Source organism: Candoia aspera, chromosome 7 (assembly GCF_035149785.1).
Source record: "Candoia aspera isolate rCanAsp1 chromosome 7, rCanAsp1.hap2, whole genome shotgun sequence".
Lineage (NCBI taxonomy): Eukaryota > Metazoa > Chordata > Lepidosauria > Squamata > Boidae > Candoia > Candoia aspera.
Window position 1 is genome coordinate 52,429,013 of NC_086159.1, and position 25,757 is coordinate 52,454,769.

General features: G+C 41.0%; 1 protein-coding gene across 3 annotated transcripts in view; it reads right to left on the reverse strand.

The window, feature by feature from the left end:
* The window catches only part of CNTN1 (contactin 1), a 178,347-nt gene that overhangs the window by 26,635 nt on the left and 125,955 nt on the right, over window positions 1–25,757 (reverse strand). For all 3 annotated transcript variants that reach the window (XM_063309421.1, XM_063309419.1, XM_063309420.1), the window contains exons 15-18: window positions 25,260–25,435; window positions 15,063–15,183; window positions 12,433–12,591; window positions 9,812–9,961 (exon numbers count right to left, since the gene is read on the reverse strand). In XM_063309421.1, the coding sequence (XP_063165491.1) occupies window positions 9,812–9,961; window positions 12,433–12,591; window positions 15,063–15,183; window positions 25,260–25,435 (606 nt within the window). The remainder of the gene's footprint in view (window positions 1–9,811; window positions 9,962–12,432; window positions 12,592–15,062; window positions 15,184–25,259; window positions 25,436–25,757) is intronic.

The following is a 25,757-nucleotide window of genomic DNA, read 5'->3' on the forward strand; positions in this document are numbered from 1 at the left end:
CTGCTTCTATGGATAAACTATGTCCAAAAGATGTTAACAAAGGAATGACAGGTGTGAAAGAGAATATTTTGAGAGATTTACAGGATAAAGAGGTGAAACAAATTTTGCCTGATGTAGAAATATTAGAACCAGAAATACTGGGGAAAAAAAGTGTGGATTATAAGACAGAGAAAACAACTAAAGTGGAAACACAAATGACCTGCCAAGAGAATGACCTGGATAAGGACTTTCTAGTAGATATACAAAAGAAGTTGGTTAAACCCTTGAAAATTAAAGTAGAAATACAAATGAAAAACCAAGAGAATGACCTGGATAATGACTTTTTATTGGATTTATAAAAGAGGTTTGCTAAAGCCTCGAAATAGCCTTTAGAATGGAAAAAGGAAAAATTAACCTTGGTCAACAAATCAACTTTATATTCATTCCTTTTACTTCTAAGAATCATGATTTTTAATTCATTCAAATATTGTCATAGGATTTGATCTAGCTTCAATTTTTATTTCTTCCTTTTTTTTTAATTTCCTTGCACTTTTTATTATTTCTTTCTATCTTTCTTTTTCTGAGTTCAGTCTGTATTTGTTTTTCCTATTATAATCAAAATTTTCAATAAAAATTATTAAGAAAAAAGAAAGCTTATCACTTGCCAGAACAATTATGTATGTGTATTTTAATGCATAGAGCTAGTCACCATGCCTCAGAGAAGATTGAATTTAAAAGGCCAAAATAATTTTCATATAGGTAATAATTCTTTTCTTTTCTAGAAAATAATTCTTTTCATCCTGGGTCATCCAATGAAACAGAATTGTGGAGATTCAGAACAGATTTTTTAAAAAGCACCTGAAGATATAGTTACACTGCTTGCCCCTGGACTGTAGTGAAGAATAAGTGGCTGTGCACGCATATACCTTACTGCTATCTGAAGATGCAATGACGTCTTGGAAAACTTGGAAAAAACTTAGAGATTTACATGATCTCATGGAGAAGGTTACTATAGACAGTAGTTACATATTACTTTCTGATTCAGAGAAAATACACCTTTTGACTAACCGTTGCTGTAAAATGAAAATATGAGAATACTAAAAAGAGGATACTATCTTGTTGGCTTCTGTGTGTGAGAGAATTCCTACTAGATATACCATAGTCTATTTTAGTATTGCTTTTCAATCATGAGTGTATGTCATGACCTCGTTGCAAGGCACAAAGAGCCTCACAACGTGGATCATGATCATTAAGGAAAAGGGGGAAGGAGATAATCTTTCAGGAATTAAACCAAGCACCCAAGGACACCCACACCCATGATCCCATCAACACCTGAAAGGAGGGACGTCAGAGGAGTGAAGATAAGGAGCACATGGTGCCCCGGAGAACTCAACCGTTGCAGGAAGACAAAGAGGACACCGGGGAAAACGCCCACGCAGCCATCAAGGATCCCATCAAGAGGGATCGGGGCATTGAGGGGTGGGGAAGCCCGGGGCCATACAGGGGGGTATAAAAGGGGCACCCCCACCTACCTACCCCGTTCCCGTTTTTCGTTCTGTCAGCTATCATTCCAATAAACCAGAAATCCTTAATACCCATTAAGTGAGTCTGTGTCTTATTGCGAAGCGAGGCTGGCCCTGACATAAAAACGGGAACCCCAAAAAATTTTTTTCCACCTGGTACCTATCCAACTCGTTTGTGAGGGACCCAGCCAGGCATGGAGAACCAGGAACCGAGGAGGCGCAACCCTTCGGCGCCGGGCGACGAAGCCCCGCTCTCGCAGGGCGGGATGCAGCTGAGGTCCGGGCGATGCAACGCCCCGGTAAGTATGGGACCCAGCTGGGGGGAAGCAGCGGGGGAGGGACCCACCCCGGCGCCCCGGAGCCCGCGAGGCACCGGGGGCGAGACGGGGGGACCCCCTCCAAACCTACAGGCAACCCCGACGGAGGCGCGAGACGAACCGCCACCCTGGGCGCTCGAAGGCGAGGGCGCGCCTGGCACCGCGGCGGGATCGAGGGACGACCCGTCCTCTACCACGGCCAACGGCGAGGGCGAGCGGAGCGGCGAAAACCCCGGCGGGACGCCAGGGATGGCGGAGAGGCTCGGCGCGTTGGAGGAAGGGATGCAGGCGGTGCGGCAGATGCTCCAACAGCTGACGGTGGCACAGGGACCCCGCGACGGAGGAGGCGCAGAGGCAACCCCGGTCGAAAGGCGGCAGGGCGAGTGGGACGGCGGCGACGGCGGCACCCGACCCAAGGAGCCCAACCGACGACCTGAGGCGCACCGGGAGGCGAGGCGGGGTGGAGACCCAGCGGACGGCGGCGACCACGGCGGGACCCGACCCCAGGAGGCCATACAACGAGCGGAGGCGCGCCCGGACGTGAGACGGCGGGACAACCTCGGCGGCGGCGGCGTCCGGCCCCAGGAGCCCACCCCACGACGGGAGATACGCCAGGCTGAGAGGCGGAGGGACGACCAAGCGGGCGGCAACGGCGACGGCGGAGCCTGGATCCAGGAGCCCGACCGAGGGAGAACCCCCCGCCCTCCCCCCCGAGCGACGGGACGAGTACCTTGCGAGGAGACCCAGAGAGAGGCACCAATGCCGCAAGAGAACCGGAGACACCCCGACCCGCAGCAGCTCCGGCAAAACCCGAGGCACGACGCAGAGGGGGCCAGGAGCCAGACCAGGACACCCGCCAAAGACTTCGGCATAAAGTTCGATGGGGACCCCTCGAAACTTTCCTTCTTTTTAACTAACGCGAGGTACTACCTCGAAGAATGGGGTCCCTGCTTCAGAACTGAGCGGGGCAAAATCAATGCCCTGGCTATAAAACTAAAAGGGCGGGCCGCCGATTGGTACGTCCAATTGTGCCAATCCGGCGCCCGGGCGCTGCAGGACAGCACTGAATTCCTGCAGGCACTAGAAAGGCACTTCAGGGACCCTCTGGAGCAAGAAAAGGCAAAAAGGGCGCTAGAGACACTTAGACAAAGCCCGAGCTCCGTGGCTGAGTATGCCATGGAGTTCCAAGCCCTAGCCGGAAAAGTAGACACGTGGTCTCAATCGACATTGATTGAGAAGTTCAAACATGGACTCAATTTAAACGTCCTCCGGTGGGCACTTGGCCGCGACAACCCCAGCTCCCTCACGGGGTGGATCCAGCTGGCAGCGGAAGCGGAGAACGCCCACGACACGTTCCTCCACGCAAGGAGGGAAACGCAACAGATGGCGACAGCGAGACCCCCACGCACCAGCGCAAGGCAGGTGAGGGCGAGACCCCAACCCTGGAGGGAGGAACGGGACAGACGCTTCGCAAAAGGGCAATGTTTTACGTGCGGCAGGGAAGACCACAAAGCAGCCGCATGCCCCAAAACGACGCCCAGAGAGAGCCCAAGGAGGGCACAAACAGCACCAACCCCAGCGCCGAGAAAGCGACCAGCAGCAAAGGGGGAGTACCGACGCAGACACGACCCCTACAGTTCGGAGGGGGAGGACAGCAACCCAGATGAGGCGGCGGGAAACGACAACCACCTGGCCTAAGGGGCGCCGAAGGACAGGTGGAGAACACTGACAGGCGCTTCGACAAAGGGGTGAGTGAGGAATGCCCCACCCTCTACGTCCGTGTCACCCTCACCCATCGAAATAAAACCGAAAAGGTCTGGGCACTCATTGATTCAGGTTGCTCCAAAAGCCTCATGCACCCTGACCTGGCAGCCGCACTCGACCTCCGCTGCTATCCACTTCAGCACCATTTGGTGTTCTCGCAGCTAGATGGATCTGCAGCGGGAGGGGGCCCGGTCACCCAATACACCGGAAAAACCGCGCTACGGCTCGGCAGCCACGAGGAAAAATTGGCTTTCATCGTGGCACCGGTGGGGCAACCCCGACTCATACTGGGGATCCCATGGCTCGTGCAGCAAAACCCAGTCATCAATTGGAGAACCAGAGAGATTAAGTTTGCTGACGGGTGCTACCAAGCACCGTCAGGGGACAAGGTTCCCCGAGCAGCCATGGGGGGGGCGACGACGACTGCAGAACACACAGAGACAGCTCTGCCAGAGGGACTGCCAACCAAATACGGGGAGTTCGCCGATGTTTTCGGTGAGAAAGAGGCGGACAAACTCCCCCCCCACAGAAAGACGGACTGTACCATTGAACTGGTCCCGGGGGTACCCCTACCCAAACCAAAAATATATGCTATGACCCAGCGAGAGCTAGCTACGTTAAGGGACTTCATAGACAAAAATCTGGCGAGAGGTTTCATTGAGCCAGCGAACTCTCCAGTGGGAGCGCCAGTCCTCTTTCGCGAGAAAAAGGATGGGACATTGCGGCTCTGTACAGACTACCGCGGGTTAAACGCAGCAAGCATTTCAAATAAATACCCCTTACCCTTAATAAAGGACATTTTGTCCCACTTGGTGAAGGGTAAGGTATTCTCCAAACTGGACATAAGGGAAGCCTACTACCGCATACGGATAAGGGAGGGGGATGAGTGGAAGACTGCTTTCAATTGCCCATTGGGGGCGTTTCAATATAAAGTACTCCCTTTCGGATTGGCGGGGGCACCGGGGGTATTCATGCAGTTAATTAATGAGGTCCTGCGTGACCACCTTTTTAAGGGGGTTTTGGTTTATCTGGATGATGTATTGATCTACACAGAAACAGAACGTGAGCACGAACGCTTGGTAAAGGACGTGCTCAAGAAACTTCGCAAGGCAGAGCTGTTTATAAAGCTCTCCAAGTGCGAGTTTCACAAAAAACAAATTGACTACCTAGGGTATAGGATTTCTGCTAAAGGGATAGAAATGGACCCCAGCAAGGTCCAAGCCATCCTGGCGTGGGAACGCCCACGCACAAGGAGACAGCTGCAAAGCCTCCTGGGATTCACTAATTTCTACAGGGGGTTCACGCCCAGGCTGGCAGAGACTATATTGCCCCTAACTAACCTGCTAAAAACTAAGGGCTTGGGGGACACGCGCAAATCGAGGAACCCGGGGGCGCTACTGAATTGGACAGCTGACTGTCAAACGGCTTTCGAGAGACTGAAAACCCTTTTCACAGCTGAGCCAGTGCTACAGCACCCCGACCCCACCAAGCCTTTTGTGGTGCAAGCAGATGCCTCCGATTTCGCCATCGGAGCCATCCTGCTCCAAAAGGACTCCGACAACCACCTAAAGCCCTGCGCCTACCTTTCCCGCAAATTCTCCGAGACGGAGCGGAGATGGCACGTATGGGAAAAGGAGGCGTTTGCAGTAAAAACAGCCTTGGAAACGTGGCGACACCTGCTGGAGGGGGCCTCCTGCCCTTTCGAGGTGTGGACGGACCACAAGAACCTGGAGGCACTCAGCACGCCAAAACGGCTCAGCCCGAAGCAGGTGCGATGGGCTCAGTTTTTCAGCCGGTTTAATTTCACGCTGAAATTCATACCGGGCAAGAAAAACTTCTTGGCAGACGCCCTCTCCCGACGACCACAAGACGACACGCAAGCCTCCGACATCGTAGGAACAGTATGGACCGAGAAACAGCTCGGCTGCCCAGCTGTCACGCGGAGCCAGACAAGGAATCAGCGCACGCCAGCACGAACGGCGGGGAGCGATCGGAGGGGACGCTCAATTTCACCGAACTGGCAACAAAGACTCACACAAGCACTACAGCAAGATACATGGTTGCAGAATAACCAACAACATGTATCTTTCAAAGACAATCTCGCCTGGAAGGAGAAAGCTTTGTACGTGCCCGAATCACTGCGGGGAGAAATTTTACACAGAGCACACGATGACAAATCTGCAGGGCATTTTGGGTTTGTAAAAACCCTCCACCTAACAAGGAGGCAATTTTGGTGGCCAAATCTTAGAAAGGACGTAAAAGACTACGTAAGCAACTGCCCCATATGTGCTACCACCAAACGTAAAGGAGGGAAACCCCACGGGCTGTTACAGGCGGTAGCCAGCCCCTCCCGGCCATGGGAAGAAATTTCCATGGATTTCATTGTGGACCTCCCACCCAGCCAAAGAAAAACTGTGATATGGGTGGTAAAAGACTATTTTTCGAAACAGGCACACTTCATCCCGTGCGCGACTATCCCCTCCGCACAACAGCTGGCACGTTTATTCCTAACACACATATACAGGATTCACGGCGCCCCCTACAGGTTGGTGACCGACAGAGGCACACAATTCACGTCAAAGTTTTGGCGGGAATTTTTAAAACTAATCGGAACCAAGCAAGCACTGTCCACTGCGTGGCATCCAAACACGGACGGATCAACAGAGATCCTTAACTCAACACTCGAACAGTTCCTAAGGGCATTCATAAATTATCAACAGGACAACTGGGTAGACCTACTACCTTTTGCAGAGGTGGCCTATAATAACGCAGTACATCAGAGTACTGGCCACACCCCTTTTAAGGTGGTCTATGGAAGAGATTTTGTACCGATACCAGAATTGCCGCAACCTGAAACCCTGCCCTGCTCACCAGACGATTGGGCGGCACAGCTGGCAACAACCTGGCCAGTCATCCAGACGGCTTTAGCAGACGCACAAACAACGTACAAAAAATATGCGGACAACCACAGGGCGGAGGCACCGAACTACAAAGTGGGAGATAGGGTCTACCTCTCCACTAAGTTCATAAAGACCTCACAACCATCGAAGAAATTGGCACCGAAATTCATTGGACCTTTTAAAATCATACAGGTAATCAACCCAGTTACGTTCAAACTGGAACTGCCTTACAATTTGAGACGGGTCCACCCAGTGTTTCATTGTGCACTACTGAAACCAACGACCACATCCAAATGGCATGCGGAAGAACCTCCACCCCCACCCATAATGATAGACAATCAACAACATTTTGAAGTGAAAGAAATACTGGACTCAAGAAAACAAAGAGGAACACTACAATACCTCGTGAGATGGAAACATTTCTCACATCCAGAGTGGGTCCAGGCACGACACGTCATGGCTAGACAACTAACAAGACAGTTCCATGAGGCATACCCAGAGAAACCAGCACCATAGAACATCTTTGGGGGGGCAGTATGTCATGACCTCGTTGCAAGGCACAAAGAGCCTCACAACGTGGATCATGATCATTAAGGAAAAGGGGGAAGGAGATAATCTTTCAGGAATTAAACCAAGCACCCAAGGACACCCACACCCATGATCCCATCAACACCTGAAAGGAGGGACGTCAGAGGAGTGAAGATAAGGAGCACATGGTGCCCCGGAGAACTCAACCGTTGCAGGAAGACAAAGAGGACACCGGGGAAAACGCCCACGCAGCCATCAAGGATCCCATCAAGAGGGATCGGGGCATTGAGGGGTGGGGAAGCCCGGGGCCATACAGGGGGGTATAAAAGGGGCACCCCCACCTACCTACCCCGTTCCCGTTTTTCGTTCTGTCAGCTATCATTCCAATAAACCAGAAATCCTTAATACCCATTAAGTGAGTCTGTGTCTTATTGCGAAGCGAGGCTGGCCCTGACAGTGTACTAGTGCTAATACTATATACCTGTTTCCCCCACCCCCAAAATACTATATTTCTTATTACAAGTAATTTGCAATATTGTAAGACAGAGGACTATGGTATTTATTGCAGTTAAAACCAGAGTGGAAAACCCATGGCCTATAGACCATGTGAGGCCCTCCTAACTTCACACTTATTATCCCCAGAGCCCTACAGAGTGTATCGGTCCAAGCAAATGGATCACTGTGGAGGAGATGGGAACTGTTATCACCATCATTACATTTATATCCTATCTTTCTGCTTATCCAAGCTGCATAATTACATTTTACCAAGCCTAAAGTCCCATAGTACTGCTTAAAAATCCTAATCCTTCCCAAAGTTTTTTTCTCCCTTCACAGAGGATGAAGAGGAAAATGTACATCAATTAACTCTCCCCAAAGCCTCAAAATGAAAAAAGTCCAAAATGTTTAGTAGGATTGTAACGGTGTGCTACAAACCCAAGAAAGAAAGAAGGATGTGGCCAACAGGCTGAAAGGGACTGTATACCAAGGAGTTGGTTCTGTTTTCCTGGAAATTAATTAATATTTTATAGCCCATTCATGATAGGTTACAGTCCAAGGGGGAGAACTGTTATGAATAGGAACAAATGGTTTAGGGCAAGGATTGCTAGTTATCTGGTGCTATTCCTACAGAAACAGTAATTAAATACAAAGGCAAGTGTGTCAGTTTTAAATTTTCTTTTTTGTATGTTCTGACAAGTACTTACTTTTCCTATCTTTTTTACCACTGTATGTTATCACATTTTGTTACATATATTATACATTTTATATCTAATGAATTTTAATGTTTGATAAATATCATCATCATCATCATCATCATCATCTGCTCCTTAGGACTAGTTCCTTCACAACCACAACTTACACAGTGCTTTGACTGTAGTGGTAAGCCAAAAAAAAAAAAATTAGATAATATAAGATGTATTTATTCAATCCAAAAGCCCAGGAGGAACAAAAGGAAGATAAACAGCAGCAGCAGTAGCAGCAAACCAAACAATATGAAAAGTGCTGTACTAGAAATCCAATCGCTCCCAGCTGGAGACAAGAGCTAATCTTGCTGGAAAACCCAATGGAGTTGATAGGACCAGGATTACAAGCATGCCAAACTGTTCTCTATTCGTTATGTAAGAATGTCCAAAGTCAATCACATCTATTCTGAGCACATGGTGAATTGTTCAATTCCAACAAAACCCCAGAAATGACTGTGGAATGTAGAATGACTTCAGTACTTTTCATAACAATTTTTTACAAAACGATTATCAGCTTTTCATTGCATTTATTCCTACCAGGGTTATGGGTTCTGATTTACATCCCAGGAGAAAAGATACAAATCCTTCCCTACCCAATCGAGCAAAAGATAAGTAAAAAGCATTGCCTTCCACTGTTTATGATCTTCAGATATAAAGGAATATCTTGGCATGCTTCAGACCATTAGTGTCCTGTCCTAATGATGCCAAAATGACAAAATATACATTGCCAACACGCCAAGGACTTAAGGGATGCAGTTTGCATCATGACACAGGTTTCATCACAAGTTCTCCACTCCTGCTGATGCCTACACTTCAGATCAAATGTATCGACCTGCTTGGCTAAAGAAAGAGGTATGCTTATTATTTTCCACCAACTGGGTCTGAAAACTCTGCACCCCAGAACAGAAGTCTTCACCCTCTACTATGATATTTGATTGGGAGGGGCAACATATAAAAAGTGCTCATTACAACACCTCATGTTCTGAAGGTTTTGAAATTGGCAAGGGACAACTATAAAAGTTCTTTTGAAACAGCAATTGTAGGAATCTGTAGCTGCCTTGAGCACCATGCATTAGTGAAAAGCTAAGATATATTTGTTTAAAAAAAATCGAAAACTGATGCATTCTATTGAGTTCAGTATACCACACTGTCTTAAAACTCTCATATTTAGTTAAGGGACGTTTAAAACAACCTCTTAGTGGATGAGTTTCTTTGCATATCGCAGAAAGCAGACAGAATAGATCCAGTTCTGGGCCATCCCTCCCTATGACACTTCAGCAGGCCCATGGTTGCGGAGGAGGCTATAATGCACTTTAAGAGAGCTCTATGCATATTGGAAATCAAATAGATCTGTTTGGAGATGTGTGTGGCTTTACATCTTTGACATCTTCCAATGAAGTTATTTAAAGTGATTAAAGAAAAATGGCAAAAACGCAATTGCTTGAATGTATAGAAAACTTGGTCAACTTTGCATAAGTACCAACTCATTGAACTTATCAAATATTCATTTTGAACCTCAAAACAATAATCAAATCAAGTGCAACATTTTTTGTACGTACGAGATCCTTCTGTTCTAATTTTCTGTGATGGTATACTAGGATCTCCTGTCCCTAAAATATTAGTGGCCATTATACGAAATTCATATTCCATCCATGGGATTAAATCAATAACTTTTGCGGATTCTGCATTTCCATCAACAATGGAAGGATCTAGATACAAGCAGAGACAATAATTAACAGCAGCAGCAGCAACAAAAAGCATACAACAACATCCAATATGGCCTTGCTCAAATGATTTCAGTTGCCAAAACCTCAAGTTGAATTTCTCTAATGAATCCGGAAACGGAGATGGCGTAATCTGCCAAGATGTTTTTTTTTCTGTTTTTCATTTTCCCCATTTTGAATGGTTTTTGTTCCATTTCTTCAGCAGGTTGTAATTTTTTAAAACAAAAATGTGTATGAAAATTCATATTAAATGTCTTTGAAAAGAAGTTTCCATTTTATCATTAGCCACAATATTTACAAGCTACTTTCCATATATGTGTGTATACATTTTTCACTAATGTAGATATTATTTTTGTACATTTCTATACACCTTTTGGAAAGGAGTGCAAAATTCTGAACAACGTGAATATCAAGAGATAACTGCATTCGTATCTCCATATTCCTTTAGGAAATAGATCATGAGATTATAATAATGGCCTGATTTTTTAAAAAAAAATATTACAGCATACGCTTTAATGGGTAAAACAATTACTTGAAATTAGAGTCAGAAACACACTGGGAATCATTGTGGTTGGTATAATGAATTTTGTGTGACCAATACTAAGATAATGCTTTCTGTGCTTGCTGATATAACAAAACTATTTTGAAAAGCAGCCCTGCAAATAGAAATTAAAGTAGTATTGCTTGGATATCACAAGCATTTCTTTTGACACTGCTGTTACATGAGCTTCCTATTATCATTATCCTATTTCATTTCCCAGCATACTGGCTGGAGAATTCTGGGAGCTGTAGTCCACATATCTTGAAGTTGGTAAGGTTGAGAAACACCATCCTAGATGTTTGTCCTCATCCATACAAAGCTGACTCCAAACAATATTCGCCACGATTGATGATTCAGTATTTTTACAGTCTCTCTCAGTCATTAGATTGTAGTATAAATTAGACCTGTGTGTGATTTACATACTAATAATTTTCAAGTTGATAATCCTAGAAATTATTCCTCCAACCATGGTCTCAAAATTATGTGGTTCCTAAGCCATAGATAGATGAAAAGGATACCCCTGTAGTTAATAGCATTTTATAAGAGAGATGGCATCTGTAGAATATGGGTCCACACAAACCCAAATCATGTATTCATATTAAACAACAACAAAAAAAAAGTAGGGAGCAGCTTGCGTTACAACACAATTACATCAACAATTTAAACATAGGGGTTAAGATGCAATAGACTAAATTATAACCTGGTTCTTCTAATTTACCTGAAGGAAGATAAATCACTGCTACATATAGAGTAAAATATAGACTTGTACTTTTGTAAAATCTACTTAGCTACATACAGTCTTGCCAGTAACAGGCATTTTGGAATTAAGGAATATAAATATATTGCATTACACTATACTTTAAAATCTGTATAATGATGATTAGTGCAGATTATCACTCCAGTCCATCTGTTCATCTTTCCACTTCCCCCCAATTTTCATGCGTATCTTATTTTCCCTATTTATATTCTACTTTCCCTAGTTTATGGCAGTTAAAGTAGCACCGGCAATGTACTTTAGCCAATGTTACTTTATAAATTTAGGGGGTCATCTTATATTCACGTAACAATAAAATAAGCTGTTGAAAACAAAGTAGCAGAAGGATAAACACATATTTATACTTGATATGATATAAATATCAATAATATATGTTATTGATATTTATATAAATATATTTGATATGATATAAATTTAAATAATAAATAAATAAATAAAATATTACCAAGATGGATATCTTTGAAGAATACCTGGAAAAATAGATCTTGCTTGGGACAAGCTGATTGTGAAATAGAAACTTTAAAATTTATAGGAAAATAAAGTCGGGGCCCAGGACGGGGGATTTGCAAAAGAACCACGGCAGGGGAGAAAGTTAATCCCTCTTAAAAATAAGCCATAATTCTGGATTTATAAAACATAGTTGCTGTATTCTTATAACATGATATGCCCAAATAAATACACTGCATTTTGACTGGCATATCTTGCCAATGCATGCTAGAAAATGGTTGGGTACCTACAACATGCTGAAGCAAAAACTGGCCAGGCCTTTAGCTTCTAGACCCAACAGCAATTGAGTCCTAAGATGTAGGTATTTAGTGAATTATTTATTTAATTGCAGTAATTTAACATTTTATGAAACTTAACATGCTTGAGAAATGTGACACCCTGATATACATTTGGGAATTGAGATTCATATCTAGTGATTAGACAATTGTTGAGCCTATGGATTTGCCAAAAGATCTAACTATAGAAACTTATCATTTTTGTTGTTGTTGTTTCCAGTTTGTAGTATGTTATCAGGGACAGTTACAACAGTGTTCCCTGTCTTCTACTGGCAAAAGTATCTCATGAATGGAACTGTACTAAGAATTATATTTTATTATTTAGGCTCCAAGCTAACATTTTTAGTAAGATCCTTACCTGTTTTCATATCTTTCCAGTACTCAGACAGAAAAGTCCTTGACTGAATAGTGTAATTTGAAATAGGACTATGATTTTCTGTCCCACGGCTCCACATAAGAATTACTGATGTGTTTTTAATGTCTTCTACTTTTAGTCCTCCCGGGGGTCCTGGGGGACCTGAAAAATATTTCCATGAAAAATCATGCCACAATCTTGCCAAAAGGTCAACTGATGTTAAGAAATAAAATGCTTTAAACTACATCACTATATATTTAACTAAGACAAATTATTTCATTACAGCTTTCTGTAATCTACTATTCTCATATATTAAGATTTAATCTGCAGAATCTCAGCTAGCATGGCCAAATGAAATGTTGGGAGTTGAAGAACACTAGGGAACACTAGATTGGAAAGGCCATTTTATAAAGTAACACTATAGCTTTGGTCTCATACAAATCCAATAACAAAATCAAGAGGAACTGTATCAGAACCTGTCTTAGATATAATACCCCAGGTCTATTAAAAGCTACAGTTTCTCAATGTCTTTGTTCCACAAGATAATAGAAAATGATAAAGACAGGAAAAGAAATGAATCCTTATTATTATTTCCTTCATACTGATACCACCATACTAATAAAACTAACTCTATTAAGAGTAACAACACTAAAATTAAGCCTTTGATGTCTATAATTTCAATGACAGCTCCTGAATTAAAGATAAATAGAAGAGTGAGAAGTAGCTCCCTTTATTTATTTATTCCTGTTGATTTTGCTTACTTACTGGACTTCTAGACTCAACAGATAAACAAAATTCCATCTGATTTTGAGAGAGAATTAGGTGATTTTTGATGAATCCCAGGTGAGACTGGAGATCTCACTGACCTCAGAATCAATGAAATTTAAGATAGACAGCTGGGATAAACTTTTTTTAATAGTAATTTTATTAAAGATTATAATTATAACCATAAAAACTAATACAAACTAAAAAAAAGATAAAAGAATAAAAAGAAAGAGTAGAAGGTGCAGAAAAGAAAGAAAAGACTAGAAAAAGAAATAGAAATGAAAGAAAAATAAGAATATAGTAAAGAAAAAGAAAAGAAATATATAAAGAAGTAACTTGCCATCATCACAACAAGTAAAGACAATTTAATAATTTATCACCTCCTTTTAAAATATAACAAATGCTCTCTTCTTCCCATATCCCATCTCTAATCTCTAAACAAATCCATAAAACCTCGTCATTTCAGTCCTGGTGTTAGCAAAAGTATAACAGCATATCTATTTTAAACTTAATCAAATAAACCAATTTTATATTCCTTCCTTTTACTTCTAACAATCTTAATCTTTAGTCCATTCAAATAATGTCGTAGAGCTTGATTTCATTTTTTCTTTGTCCCTTCTCACAAGATTCTTCAAAACTTTAACAAACCTATTTTGTGAATCCAATATAGGGAAACTATCCAGGTCACTCTCTTGGTTTATTGTTTGCATATCCCTTTTAATTATTAAGACATCAGCTGCTTTCTTTTGTATGTCCAGTGTAACATCTTTTTCTATGTCATTCTTGTAGCCTGTCATTTGTAAATCTACTTTCAACTCAATCTCCATCTTGTCAGGTAGAACTTGTTCCTCTTCCATAACATCTTTTAGACACAGTCTCTCCACAGAGGCAGATATCTCTGTTGACACTATCAAAATATCTTTCAGCATGTCCAATGTTAGAATATTTTGCTTCATTCTGTAATTGTAAGTTGAGTTTATGAGTTCCTCCTCTTTAATTGTAATCTTTAGTTCCTTCTAGTGTCCAATTTTTAAAATCTTATTTAAAAAAAATAAAAAAAGCATTTCTCCATGGGAAGGATTCTTTATAATTAATTTCAAAATCTTATTTCAAATTTATCTGGACCCTTAGCCCATTTGTAACTTTCTAGAATCAAAGTTTTTATCACTCCTTTGCTGTTTATTCTAAAAAAAATTTTTTTTTAAGTTCTTAAACTTGTAATTAAAACTTTCTTTCACTAAATATTGAAGGAAACTCACTCAGTGCTGTCAAACTTGTCAATCCAAAGGTTTCTAATAGGTGAAAAGCAGTTAAAGCAATTTTTGAAAGTGATTAGAAAAGGAAGTATGTGAACTTAGTGTCCTTTCAAAGGTGCCAACCATCGTTTGAAAAAGATAGCTATTCCCTCAACTCCCAGAGCTCTAAACACACTGGAGATCACTATCTTGCAGCCTTCTCATCAGAAGCAGATGTCTGTAGCACTTGTGGGTGACCTCAAGTCCTCTCCTTGTCAGGCTCTTCATTCTGCCATCATCATTAGCTCCACTTTTTGCAGAGCTCTCTTCAGTCCGCCATTTCTTCTTCTGGAAGGCCAGCTGGGATAAACTTTCAAAGTCCTTTCCAAATTATTGGAAGTTGCAAAGAGAAATATAATTGTGAGACTGGTTTCCCTCTGTCATATTTCTAGAGGTGATGAATTTTGAGAATAGGAATGCTGAATTCATAAGTTTATCCCTGATTCTTATTTGTTGCTAATTCATGTTGGAAATCCTATATATCTCCCCAAAATTTTATGTGATAGTGTTGTAATGGATAATATTGTGGGGATAGCTTTTTAATTTAAAAAAAAATTAAATAAAAAATCTTACCTCTCACAACAAGATCAGCTGAAGCTGTGGCATTATCAACAATTGACTGAGCAACACATGTGTATCTTCCAGCATGCCGTAACTGGGCATTTTTGACAATAAGTTCACCATTGTCTTTTATCTATAAATCAGAAAAAATCAGTAACAGTCCTTTAAATTTAGATTTCATACAGAAGTCAAAGTACTCCTAAAAATAAATCAGTAAAACGAATAAGATGTCTATTTCTGAGCTGTCTCTAGCTCTTTAAAAATAATATAAATAGCCCCTACAACAATTGATGGTAATATAGTTAAAAATACACATGAAAACTTGTGAAGACAGATTTCACTCTCAAATGCATTAACAGTTTAATCTGAGAACATAATTTGGCACTATGAGATTGTTTTTTTAAATAATTTCTTTCCCCTTTTTGGCAGAATACCAACATTAAGTATCTCTTGCTGCAAAGGACATATTGAAAGTTTTGTTTGTGTAGCTGCCTCTCAATTAAAGCTCTACTTAAATGGATGGAAATAACCTTGAATCCAATACCGGCCATCCAAGATTTGGGTACAGGGCGAACAACAGTTATAATGCATAGCCATATAAAAAGCATAGGATTGTCCAAAAATCTACTGCTCACATATGCATTTCAATAAGCTCCTTGATCATCTTCTTAGGTATCTAGAATACTTTGAAATGTGGCAGAACAAAAACAGATTTTAACTAATATTCTGGAACAGTTAATTTTTTGCTGCTTCAATATTATTTCATTCCAGATTATTCATTTATTTCAAGGTATTCAGGGTCCCAACTGAGTACGGGGAGATAAAAGTTTTTTCTAGGGTAACTGTAATGTTCATTTAAATTTGTTTATTGAAGCATTAGCAAAGCATACAATTTTTTTAGAGCAAGCATTTTTTAAATTTTATCATAATGAGTCTTAATGATTTTCAATAGTGAAAACTGAAGTTACCTCAGTAATTGACCAGATCCAGAAAGTAAATGCTTGTTAATGAGGCAACCATGTTCTGTTGAATAAATATTCAAATATTTATAGCCCGCCTGTACTCAACAAAATATTTTCAAATTCATATGCTTAAATACAAATTGGAAAGACTGCAGGAGAAAACAGTCTGTTGACCGCAACAACAATAAAATGAAAAATTGTTTCATGGCCTATGGAGCATATTTATTTCTGATTAATTGCCATATTGAAAAGAAGTGTGCCAGAAATGGTGATCTTGATAAATACTGTATCATAGTAAAAGCACGCATACATACACACCCAACATAATATATGCTGCTATTCTTATATAGTAAATTAATTGTATCCTATGATTACTTTTCATATTAGAAAAGTAGCTTAGGATACAAAACTCTTATTCAGAGATGTTCCATATAGTCAGGTTGCCAATACAAATCAATGTTGTTGTTGTTTATTCGTTTAGTCGCTTCCGACTCTTCGTGACTTCATGGACCAGCCCACGCCAGAGCTTCCTGTCGGTCGTCAACACCCCCAGCTCCCCCAGGGACGAGTCCGTCACCTCTAGAATATCATCCATCCATCTTGCCCTTGGTCGGCCCCTCTTCCTTTTGCCTTCCACTCTCCCTAGCATCAACATCTTCTCCAGGGTGTCCTGTCTTCTCATTATGTGGCCAAAGTATTTCAGTTTGGCCTTTAATATTCCCTCAAGTGAGCAGTCTGGCTTTATTTCCTGGAGGATGGACTGGTTGGATCTTCTTGCAGTCCAAGGCACTCTCAGAATTTTCCTCCAACACCACAGTTCAAAAGCATCGATCTTCCTTCGCTCAGCCTTCCTTATGGTCCAGCTCTCGCAGCCATATGTTACTACAGGGAACACCATTGCTTTAACTATGCGGGCCTTTGTTGTCAGTGTGATGTCTCTGCTCTTAACTATTTTATCGAGATTTGTCATTGCTCTTCTTCCAAGGATTAAGCGTCTTCTGATTTCCTGACTGCAGTCAGCATCTGCAGTAATCTTTGCACCTAGGAATACAAAGTCTTTCACTGCTTCTACATTTTCTCCCTCTATTTGCCAGTTATCAATCAAGCTGGTTGCCATAATCTTGGTTTTTTTGAGGTTTAGCTGCAAACCAGCTTTTGCACTTTCTTCTTTCACCTTCATCATAAGGCTCCTCAGTTCCTCTTCACTTTCAGCCATCAAAGTGGTATCATCTGCATATCTGAGATTGTTAATGTTTCTTCCAGAGATTTTAACTCCAGCCTTGGATTCCTCAAGGCCAGCTTGTCGCATGATGTGTTCTGCATACAAGTTGAATAGGTAGGGTGAGAGTATACAGCCCTGCCGTACTCCTTTCCCAATCTTAAACCAGTCTGTTGTTCCGTGGTCTGTTCTTACTGTTGCTACTTGGTCGTTATACAGATTCTTCAGGAGGCAGACAAGATGACTTGGTATCCCCATACCACTAAGAACTTGCCACAATTTGTTATGGTCCACACAGTCAAAGGCTTTAGAATAGTCAATAAAACAGAAATAGATGTTTTTCTGAAACTCCCTGGCTTTTTCCATTATCCAGCGGATATTGGCAATTTGGTCCCTAGTTCCTCTGCCTTTTCTAAACCCAGCTTGTACGTCTGGCAATTCTCGCTCCATGAACTGCTGAAGTCTACCTTGCAGGATCTTGAGCATTACCTTACTGGCATGTGAAATGAGTGCCACTGTTCGATAGTTTGAACATTCTTTAGTGTTTCCCTTTTTTGGTATGGGGATATAAGTTGATTTTTTCCAGTCTGATGGCCATTCTTGTGTTTTCCAAATTTGCTGGCATATAGCATGCATTACCTTGACAGCATCATCTTGCAAGATTTTGAACAGTTCAGCTGGGATGCCGTCGTCTCCTGTTGCCTTGTTATTAGCAATGCTTCTTAAGGCCCACTCAACCTCACTCTTCAGGATGTCTGGCTCTAGCTCACCGACCACACTGTCAAAGCTATCCCCGATATTGTTATCCTTCCTATACAGGTCTTCTGTATATTCTTGCCACCTTTTCTTGATCTCTTCTTCTTCTGTTAGGTCCTTGCCATCTTTGTTTTTGATCATACCCATTTTGGCCTGGAATTTACCTCCAATGTTTCTAATTTTCTGGAAGAGGTCTCTTGTCCTTCCTATTCTATTGTCTTCTTCCACTTCCGCGCATTGCTTGTTTAAAAATAATTCCTTATCTCTTCTGGCTAACCTCTGGAATTTTGCATTTAATTGGGCATATCTCCCCCTATCACTGTTGCCTTTTGCTTTCCTTCTTTCTTGGGCTACTTCTAGTGTCTCAGCAGACAGCCATTTTGCCTTCTTGGTTTTCTCTTTCTTTGGGATGTATTTTGTTGCCGCCTCCTGAACAATGCTGCCAACTTCTGTACAGAGTTCTTCCGGGACCCTATCTACTAAGTCCAGTCCCTTAAATCTATTCTTCACCTCCACTGCATATTCCTTAGGAATATTAGTGAGCTCATATCTAGCTGATCTGTGGGTCTTCCCTAATCTCTTTAGTCTGATCCTAAATTGTGCAAGAAGAAGTTCGTGATCTGAACTACAGTCAGCTCCAGGCCTTGTTTTTACCGACTGTACAGATGTCCGCCACCTTTGGCTGCAAAGGATGTAATCAATCTGATTTCGGTGTTGTCCATCTGGTGAAGTCCATGTATAAAGCCGTCCCTTAGGTTGTTGGAAGAGAGTGTGTGTTATGCAGAGTGAGTTGTCTTGGCAAAATTCTATCAGCCTATGTCCTGCTTCGTTTTGTTCTCCTAGGCCATACTTACCTGTAATTCGAGGTGTCATTTGACTGCCCACCTTAGCATTCCAGTCTCCTGTGATGAAAATAACATCTCTTTTAGGCGTGTTGTCCAGTAGGTGCTGCAGATCCTCATAGAACTGCTCTACTTCAGCTTCTTCAGCATTTGTGGTTGGGGCGTATATTTGGATCACTGTGATGTTAGATGGCTTGCCCTGAATTCGAATTGAGATCATTCTATCATTTTTTGGGTTGTATCCAAGCACTGCTTTAGCCACTTTACTATTAATTATGAAGGCTACTCCATTTCTTCTGTGGTCCTCTTGTCCGCAGTAGTAGATCTGGTGGTCATTTGATGTGAAGTGGCCCATTCCAGTCCATTTCAGTTCACTGACGCCCAGAATGTCTATCTTTAATCTTGACATCTCACCAATAACCACATCCAATTTGCCCTGGCTCATAGATCTTACATTCCAGGTTCCGATGGTGTGTTGATCCTTAGAACATCGGATTCGCCGTTCACCACCAGCACCGTCGGCCGCTAGCCGTCCTTTCGGCTTTGAGCTAGCTGCGTCATCACGTCTGGGGCTAGTTGAGCTCATCCTCTGTTCCTCCCCAGTAGCATTTTGACCATCTTCCGACCTGGGGGTCTCATCTTCCGATGGTATACCGACATATCTCTGGTTGTACTGATCCATTTAGTTTTCACGGCAAGAATACTGGGGTGGGTTGCCATTACCTTCCCCAGGGATCGCATTTAGTCTGACCTCTCTGTCATGACCTTCCCGTCTTGGGTGGCCCTTCACGGTTTAGCTCATGGCATCATTGAGGTGCTCAAGCTCCAGCACCACGACAAGGTAACGATCCTTTGCTGAAGACAAATCAATACAATTATTTAAAAAAAAAAACTTGGATATTGCTCAGAGTCCACCTTTGGTTGTTTAAAATGCTGAATTGACAACTATATGTATGTTACTCCACAGAAATCATGCATAGCTGTATCAACTTTGGTCAAAGGTATGCAACAGCAGAATGAAGGAGGAAAGCGTGCCATATTTTTATCTCTTGATGGCACCAATTTGTATATGAATAATCTATGGAATCAACATTTAGTGGTTTATAATCCAGCTATCCAATCCTCTGTGTGTTCTCAGAATAAAAATAAAAATAAAGCTTACCAAGCAAGTAACAAGCATGGTCAGCAGCATGTTTTAGCGACAACATAGAAATGCATGCCCAGTTATGTTTTCATTGAAAACCTCAATGTGGCTGGATTACAAACTACAAGAACTGAAATTTTAAGCAGAAATTGTGATAGCTGCTTCAGATATATTCCCTAAGTATATACCCAAATAGTATTCAGAACTTTATCAATGTTTAAACTAAACAGCATTAAAAAATATTAACTAGGCTGATTACATAACCTCCTTTTAAATGTTACTACTAATGTTTAACATATTTCCTTTCTTAAACTTTGACACTTCTGAGAATCACTTTCTTTAAGATGGTACAAGCAATTATACTTTCTTAAAGTGAACACTGCATTTTTCTGTTTAACTGTATACTATTCAGACTTCTTATAAAATAAAAATGTGAGAACATTTACTTTTTGTAAAAAAAATCATGCAGAAAGACTTAAGCCATTCATTAGCTTGTCATAATTCTAATTGTGTTTGATTGTAACTGCAATTGTTGAATTGTGCTGGAAAAACTACCAAATCATATGTGACATGATTTTCCACCTAGTTCACACTATAGCATAAAAGGGTGACCTGTGGACCATGGACTGCATGCACTAAAATAATGGACTAAAAAATATTGCTGTTCTCTCCTTCTGGTTTGGCCATCCAGAAGACTGGGAGATCACTCCAAATGTTGCCCATCCTTTTATTAAGACGATCAAAGCTGAGGATGGAGCTTAGGCTTGAGGATGGAGCTGAGATTGACAAATCCAAAAAAAAAAAAAAACTGTCCAAAAGTTGCAAACCAGCTCCAAGAGTTTAGACTCCAGAAAGTTATTTAAAGCCATATAGTATTTTATTTTCTATGTATAAGTATTTATTACTTCCAATACCACTTGACCAGATTTCCCCTGGTTATCTTAACCAGCAGGAAAAGTTCAGCATGCACACAGTTGATGCCATTTGACCAAGGATTATTTTGTCCATTTCCTTAGACTGTACCAACTGAAATGCACATTTACAACTAAATAAGCAAGCATCAGTAGAACACTTATATCTAGCAAATAATACCATATGCCAGAACAGATTACTTCATCTCTCTAGCAAAAATGTCATAGCAGACTGCCTAAGCTCAGTGTCACTAATAAAATTTGACAACTGAAAATAAGCCAATTAAACAGCAGTTGCCTTCAAAACAAGAAAGATATCATGGATATCAGCATCATGGAATTATTCCAATCACCCACCAATAATGTCCACAACTGGAAACAGCAAACCTTATTCAAAACTGCCACCTGGTGGACAAACGTAATTCCACATTAGGAAATAGGATTATCAATTAATTCTCTTAACAAAGAAGCCAACTAAATGTTAGAGTGCAACTGAGATATCACATAGGCTTCTCCTTAGTTCAAGATGAGTAGTAGTTTTTGTAGAGTTAGGTTTTAGGGTTATGAAATACAGGTTGTATTCACACATAACTCTAAACTAGCATTTTAAAACCACAATTTGTTAAAGCATAACAGTTTATTTCTCACATAATGCTAAGCTATAATGTGTAAGCTTGCATATCATTCTAAGCAAAAAACAGATTAAGTCACATTATAGTTTAGGCTGTATTTAAATCAGCCTATGCTTCCCAATTGTGCATGTGAGTGAGTGCCTTCAAGTCAGTGTTGACTCCTAGCGACCGTCTGGATGAGTCCCTGAAGTTTTCTTGGCAAGGTTTTTCGGAATAGGTTTGCCACTGCCTCCTTCCTAGGGATAAGGGAGAGTGACTGATCTAAGGTCACCCAGCTGGCTTTGTGCCTCAGGCAGGAGTAGAACTCCCAGTCTCCCAGTCTTTAGCCTGATGCCCTAACTACTACATCAAACTGGCTCTCATGTGTCCCAATTACCACCCTCAAATCCCTTATATTACAACTATATATTATAAAGCAAGCTTATGCAACTCTGATAATGCTTATGTGAAGTACAAAAAACAAAAATTGAAGGAAAGAATCAGAAAAGGAGTATGACTTCATCCGTTCATAACATTTTGTCTTTGCAGACAACTTTCCCCCAGGTGAAGGTTGAGAGGCTGTGTAGCCAGTAAGTGATGTTCAGTTCTTATGCAGCTGCTGTTGAAGGTGTAGCTCTTCCCTCTGAACAATGTTATCAGACTAGGTGCTCTACATAGGGATTGGGAAACTAATATTCCAGGGAACATCCCAACCCTCAAATTCCTTTGACAGCTCAGTTTTCCTCCATTTGAAATGGAAACATAAAACTGTAATATAGAAAGAAAACAAAATACAGTGACAATGATAAGGAAGCTGTACGGTTGCCAAGTGGCCCAGGAGGGGACCCTGTTCTGTCATGGTGCCTGCCCTCTGGAATATCATCTCTCTGGAGATTTGATTGGCCCTTCCCCATTGGCCTTTTGTAAGGCCTTGAAGACTTGGCTGTATGGCTGGGGCTCCAGGTGTGTGATGGAGCCCCCTCTTGGTTTTGCTGAGTGTCTGATGGTTGCTTTTATAATTTTTCCTGGCTGTTACGTGTTTATTATATAAATAAATAATATGTATAATACACACACACATCATTTTTAATATCGTTAGCTGCCCAGATTCATATATTGTGATGGACAGCCATATAAATCTAATACGGAAGGAAGGAAGCAAGCAAGCAAGCAAGCAAGCTGCATGGATGTCTCCATAAAGTCACCAGGAGCTGAGCAAAGTCTAACCTATTAGACTCCTCTCCGGCTTTTAAACAGTTACTTCACTGTGCTAAAATATGCAGAATGTGTAAATGTTAAACATAGAACTGCTTTTGAACTGAATCTTTGCTATTTATAGCCTATCCTAAAAAAGCAGTCAAGTAAGAATATGTGAATCAGTTATAAGCCTAATTTTTGCTTGTGCTGTAGATTTTTAGCTATCAAATTGTTTCTTTTATTGGTTCTTTAATATCCAAGAACATATGTATTATACACAAGTTTCTTTTTGTATACAAAACATCTATATGCATATGCAACTTCTCATAAAGTAAAATTTCTTAATATACTTCAAACACCTTCCCAATGCATTTTTAATTTTTTCTTTAATCAAAATGCACACATAGAAACATACATGAACAATGAGCAGTACTGATTCTGGTATTCTGAGTACCTGACTGGAAGCATTAAAAGAGGCTTCTGGGCATGCACAGAAGTCTTCCATCTGCATTAGACATGTTGGAAGAATCAGCTGGAGAATACAAAGTGAAGCAATGCAGCACTTCTGATCTGCTGTTTCAAACACCCTGCTTTGTGAAGCACTTTTGAAGGGTGTTTGGCCCAAGGCACTCATCAAAGCAATTTAGAGCAAGAATTCTATGGGAGTGCTCCTCCTTTAGAACAGCTTATCCCCTAAGTCAAGAGGAGATCTTACTTTCAAACTTCACAACCTTGGTTATTCCAGAAGTTTCTAGAAATAATTTTTCTACTATTTTTGTATAGGAAATGCAGCCCTGGAGCTGGGCAGCAGATCATTCAGTGGCTGAGCCATGTATTGAAGAAATCAATACATGACTTGAAGAAATCAAGAGGGATTATTTATGAAGGAGAATAGACAGTAGGTAACCTGTCAAGTTTCCAGTTTTCATTTGGCAAGAATGTCATGAAAGCCAGATGATTCAGAAGTGAATGTTCATGCAAAATCCTAATTTAACTCACAATGTTATGTGGTTTGGGTTCAAAGTTCTTCAGTATTATCATATGGGAATAAATTAGAAGAGGAAAAAACCGCAAGAACCAATGGGTAACTAGGTGAGTCATGTGGATATATTAATCTAAAACTAATCTAATGTATCAATCTAAAACTAATCTGAATTCTGGAGGATAAAACACAAGTATGTTCTGTGATCTAATTTATTTTCCTGTTCTGGAAAATTCTACTTTTTACCATATGTTCCACAGACATGTTGGAAAAAAAAAGTTTTAGAAAAAGCTAGCTCCATCACAATAAACTTGCCCGCACAAGTTCTGTAGTAAGCCCAGGTTCAAATGTGCACTGGAACAACTGTGCAGATGGAGCTGATGTTTAATGCTTTATTCCCAAAAAGGGACTCCCTCCCCATGATCAGTGTAGCCAGGAAAAACGCTTCAGCTCATCCAATAGAAGCTTTTACCTGTCTTAAACTGTTGGGGAGTTAAATGTGGAGGGTGATTTTGCAAAAAAGAAAAAGAAAAAGTGGTTGGGAGGAAGGGACACCTTCTGTGACTGGTCCTGCTGAACTGGACTTTTACTCCAAAGCACAGAAAATAAGAAAGAAAGTTGCATGCTATTTAATTAATGCAATGTGCAGCTTGACTCTCATTTATTTATTTATGCTCTTTGTATATGGCTGACTCCACACAGGCTCGCAGTGGTTTACAAGAACGCACACAGAATCTGTTATCACTAAAAGCACAATACAGAAACAAACCTCATCTGGGATACCAGCAAGCAACATTTACATTTAAATCTTCAATACAATTCATAGAATTATTCATTAAAAACTGAGAAGAGCTCCCTTTTGACTGCCTTCCTAAACAGTATATGGGAAGAGGTCAGCCATATCTCTGGAGATACAATATTCTAAGGGTAGGGAGTGTCTAATGAGAAACACCATGGGCTTGTCCATCCACTCAATTCCTTATGCATTTGGAGAGGGAACCTTAACATCCTAGCTCCAAACAAGCACACTAGATGGGGCAGTTCTACTTGAAGACCCAGCCATAAAGTGCTCAAAGCAGCACTTTGAGAGGTTCTTTATTAGCCATGGAAATGCAAGAAATGGATGCTCCAAGGCTTTGCCTAAACAAGAAGTGCCAGAAAAATGCAATACATAAATAATATACATGGTGTGACACTAAACATAGTGGGCCATATGCACCATTATGGGGCTGATTTATATCAATGATTTTCCTTTTACCTGCAGGAAGACCTTCCAAAAAAGACATTGCTATGGATGAAGCAACACTCTCTGTTGCATGGAGTCAGGACATGAAAATAAGGAACTTTTGGAATAACTTGTTTTGATGCTGCAAAGCTACTAATAAATCTATGAACAATGGCTTTTTATAGGCGGTTATAACATTGTGTCTCCTAAGACAGTAACTTTCCTTTCTTCAGGAGTAAACTATAATATGGAAAAAAACTCATAATAATTATTCTCTTTTCCTTCCCCAACATACCAAGAAAAAAAAAGTAACACAACCCAACTGTAAATATGTCAACATAGAAATGTGAGGCAACTCACCATGATGGACCTTTCATAATAATCACTTTCTTTATCAACGTCTATTGGATACCCATTTAAGAGCCAAATAAAAGTCAGATCTAAAGAAGGATCATGGGATGCAAGACATTGCATGGTAGCATTCAATCCAACAATGACATCAACATTTGTTGGTGCCAATGTTATCCTTGTTGCAGCTGTGCAGTTAACAAAAAAAGGGGGGATTATATGTTAGCAAGCCATTAGATATGCAACAATCAAGCCTCTGATTTGTCTTCATACATAAAAAACTTAAAACTTTACTATGGATGACTATATTTCAATAGCAAGAGACATACAATTAAAAATGTTTTTAACATTTCTGGTTCTTTTGTTGGGTCTCTCTTTTCTTACTATGCTAATTCTGGCACACTCTTCATTTTCTGAACATAGGTAGAAATGGTTTTTACTTAGACTTTCAGGGATATTATTTAAATATAGTTCTAGCCCAATCTTAAGGTCAAAAGTAAAAATTACTGT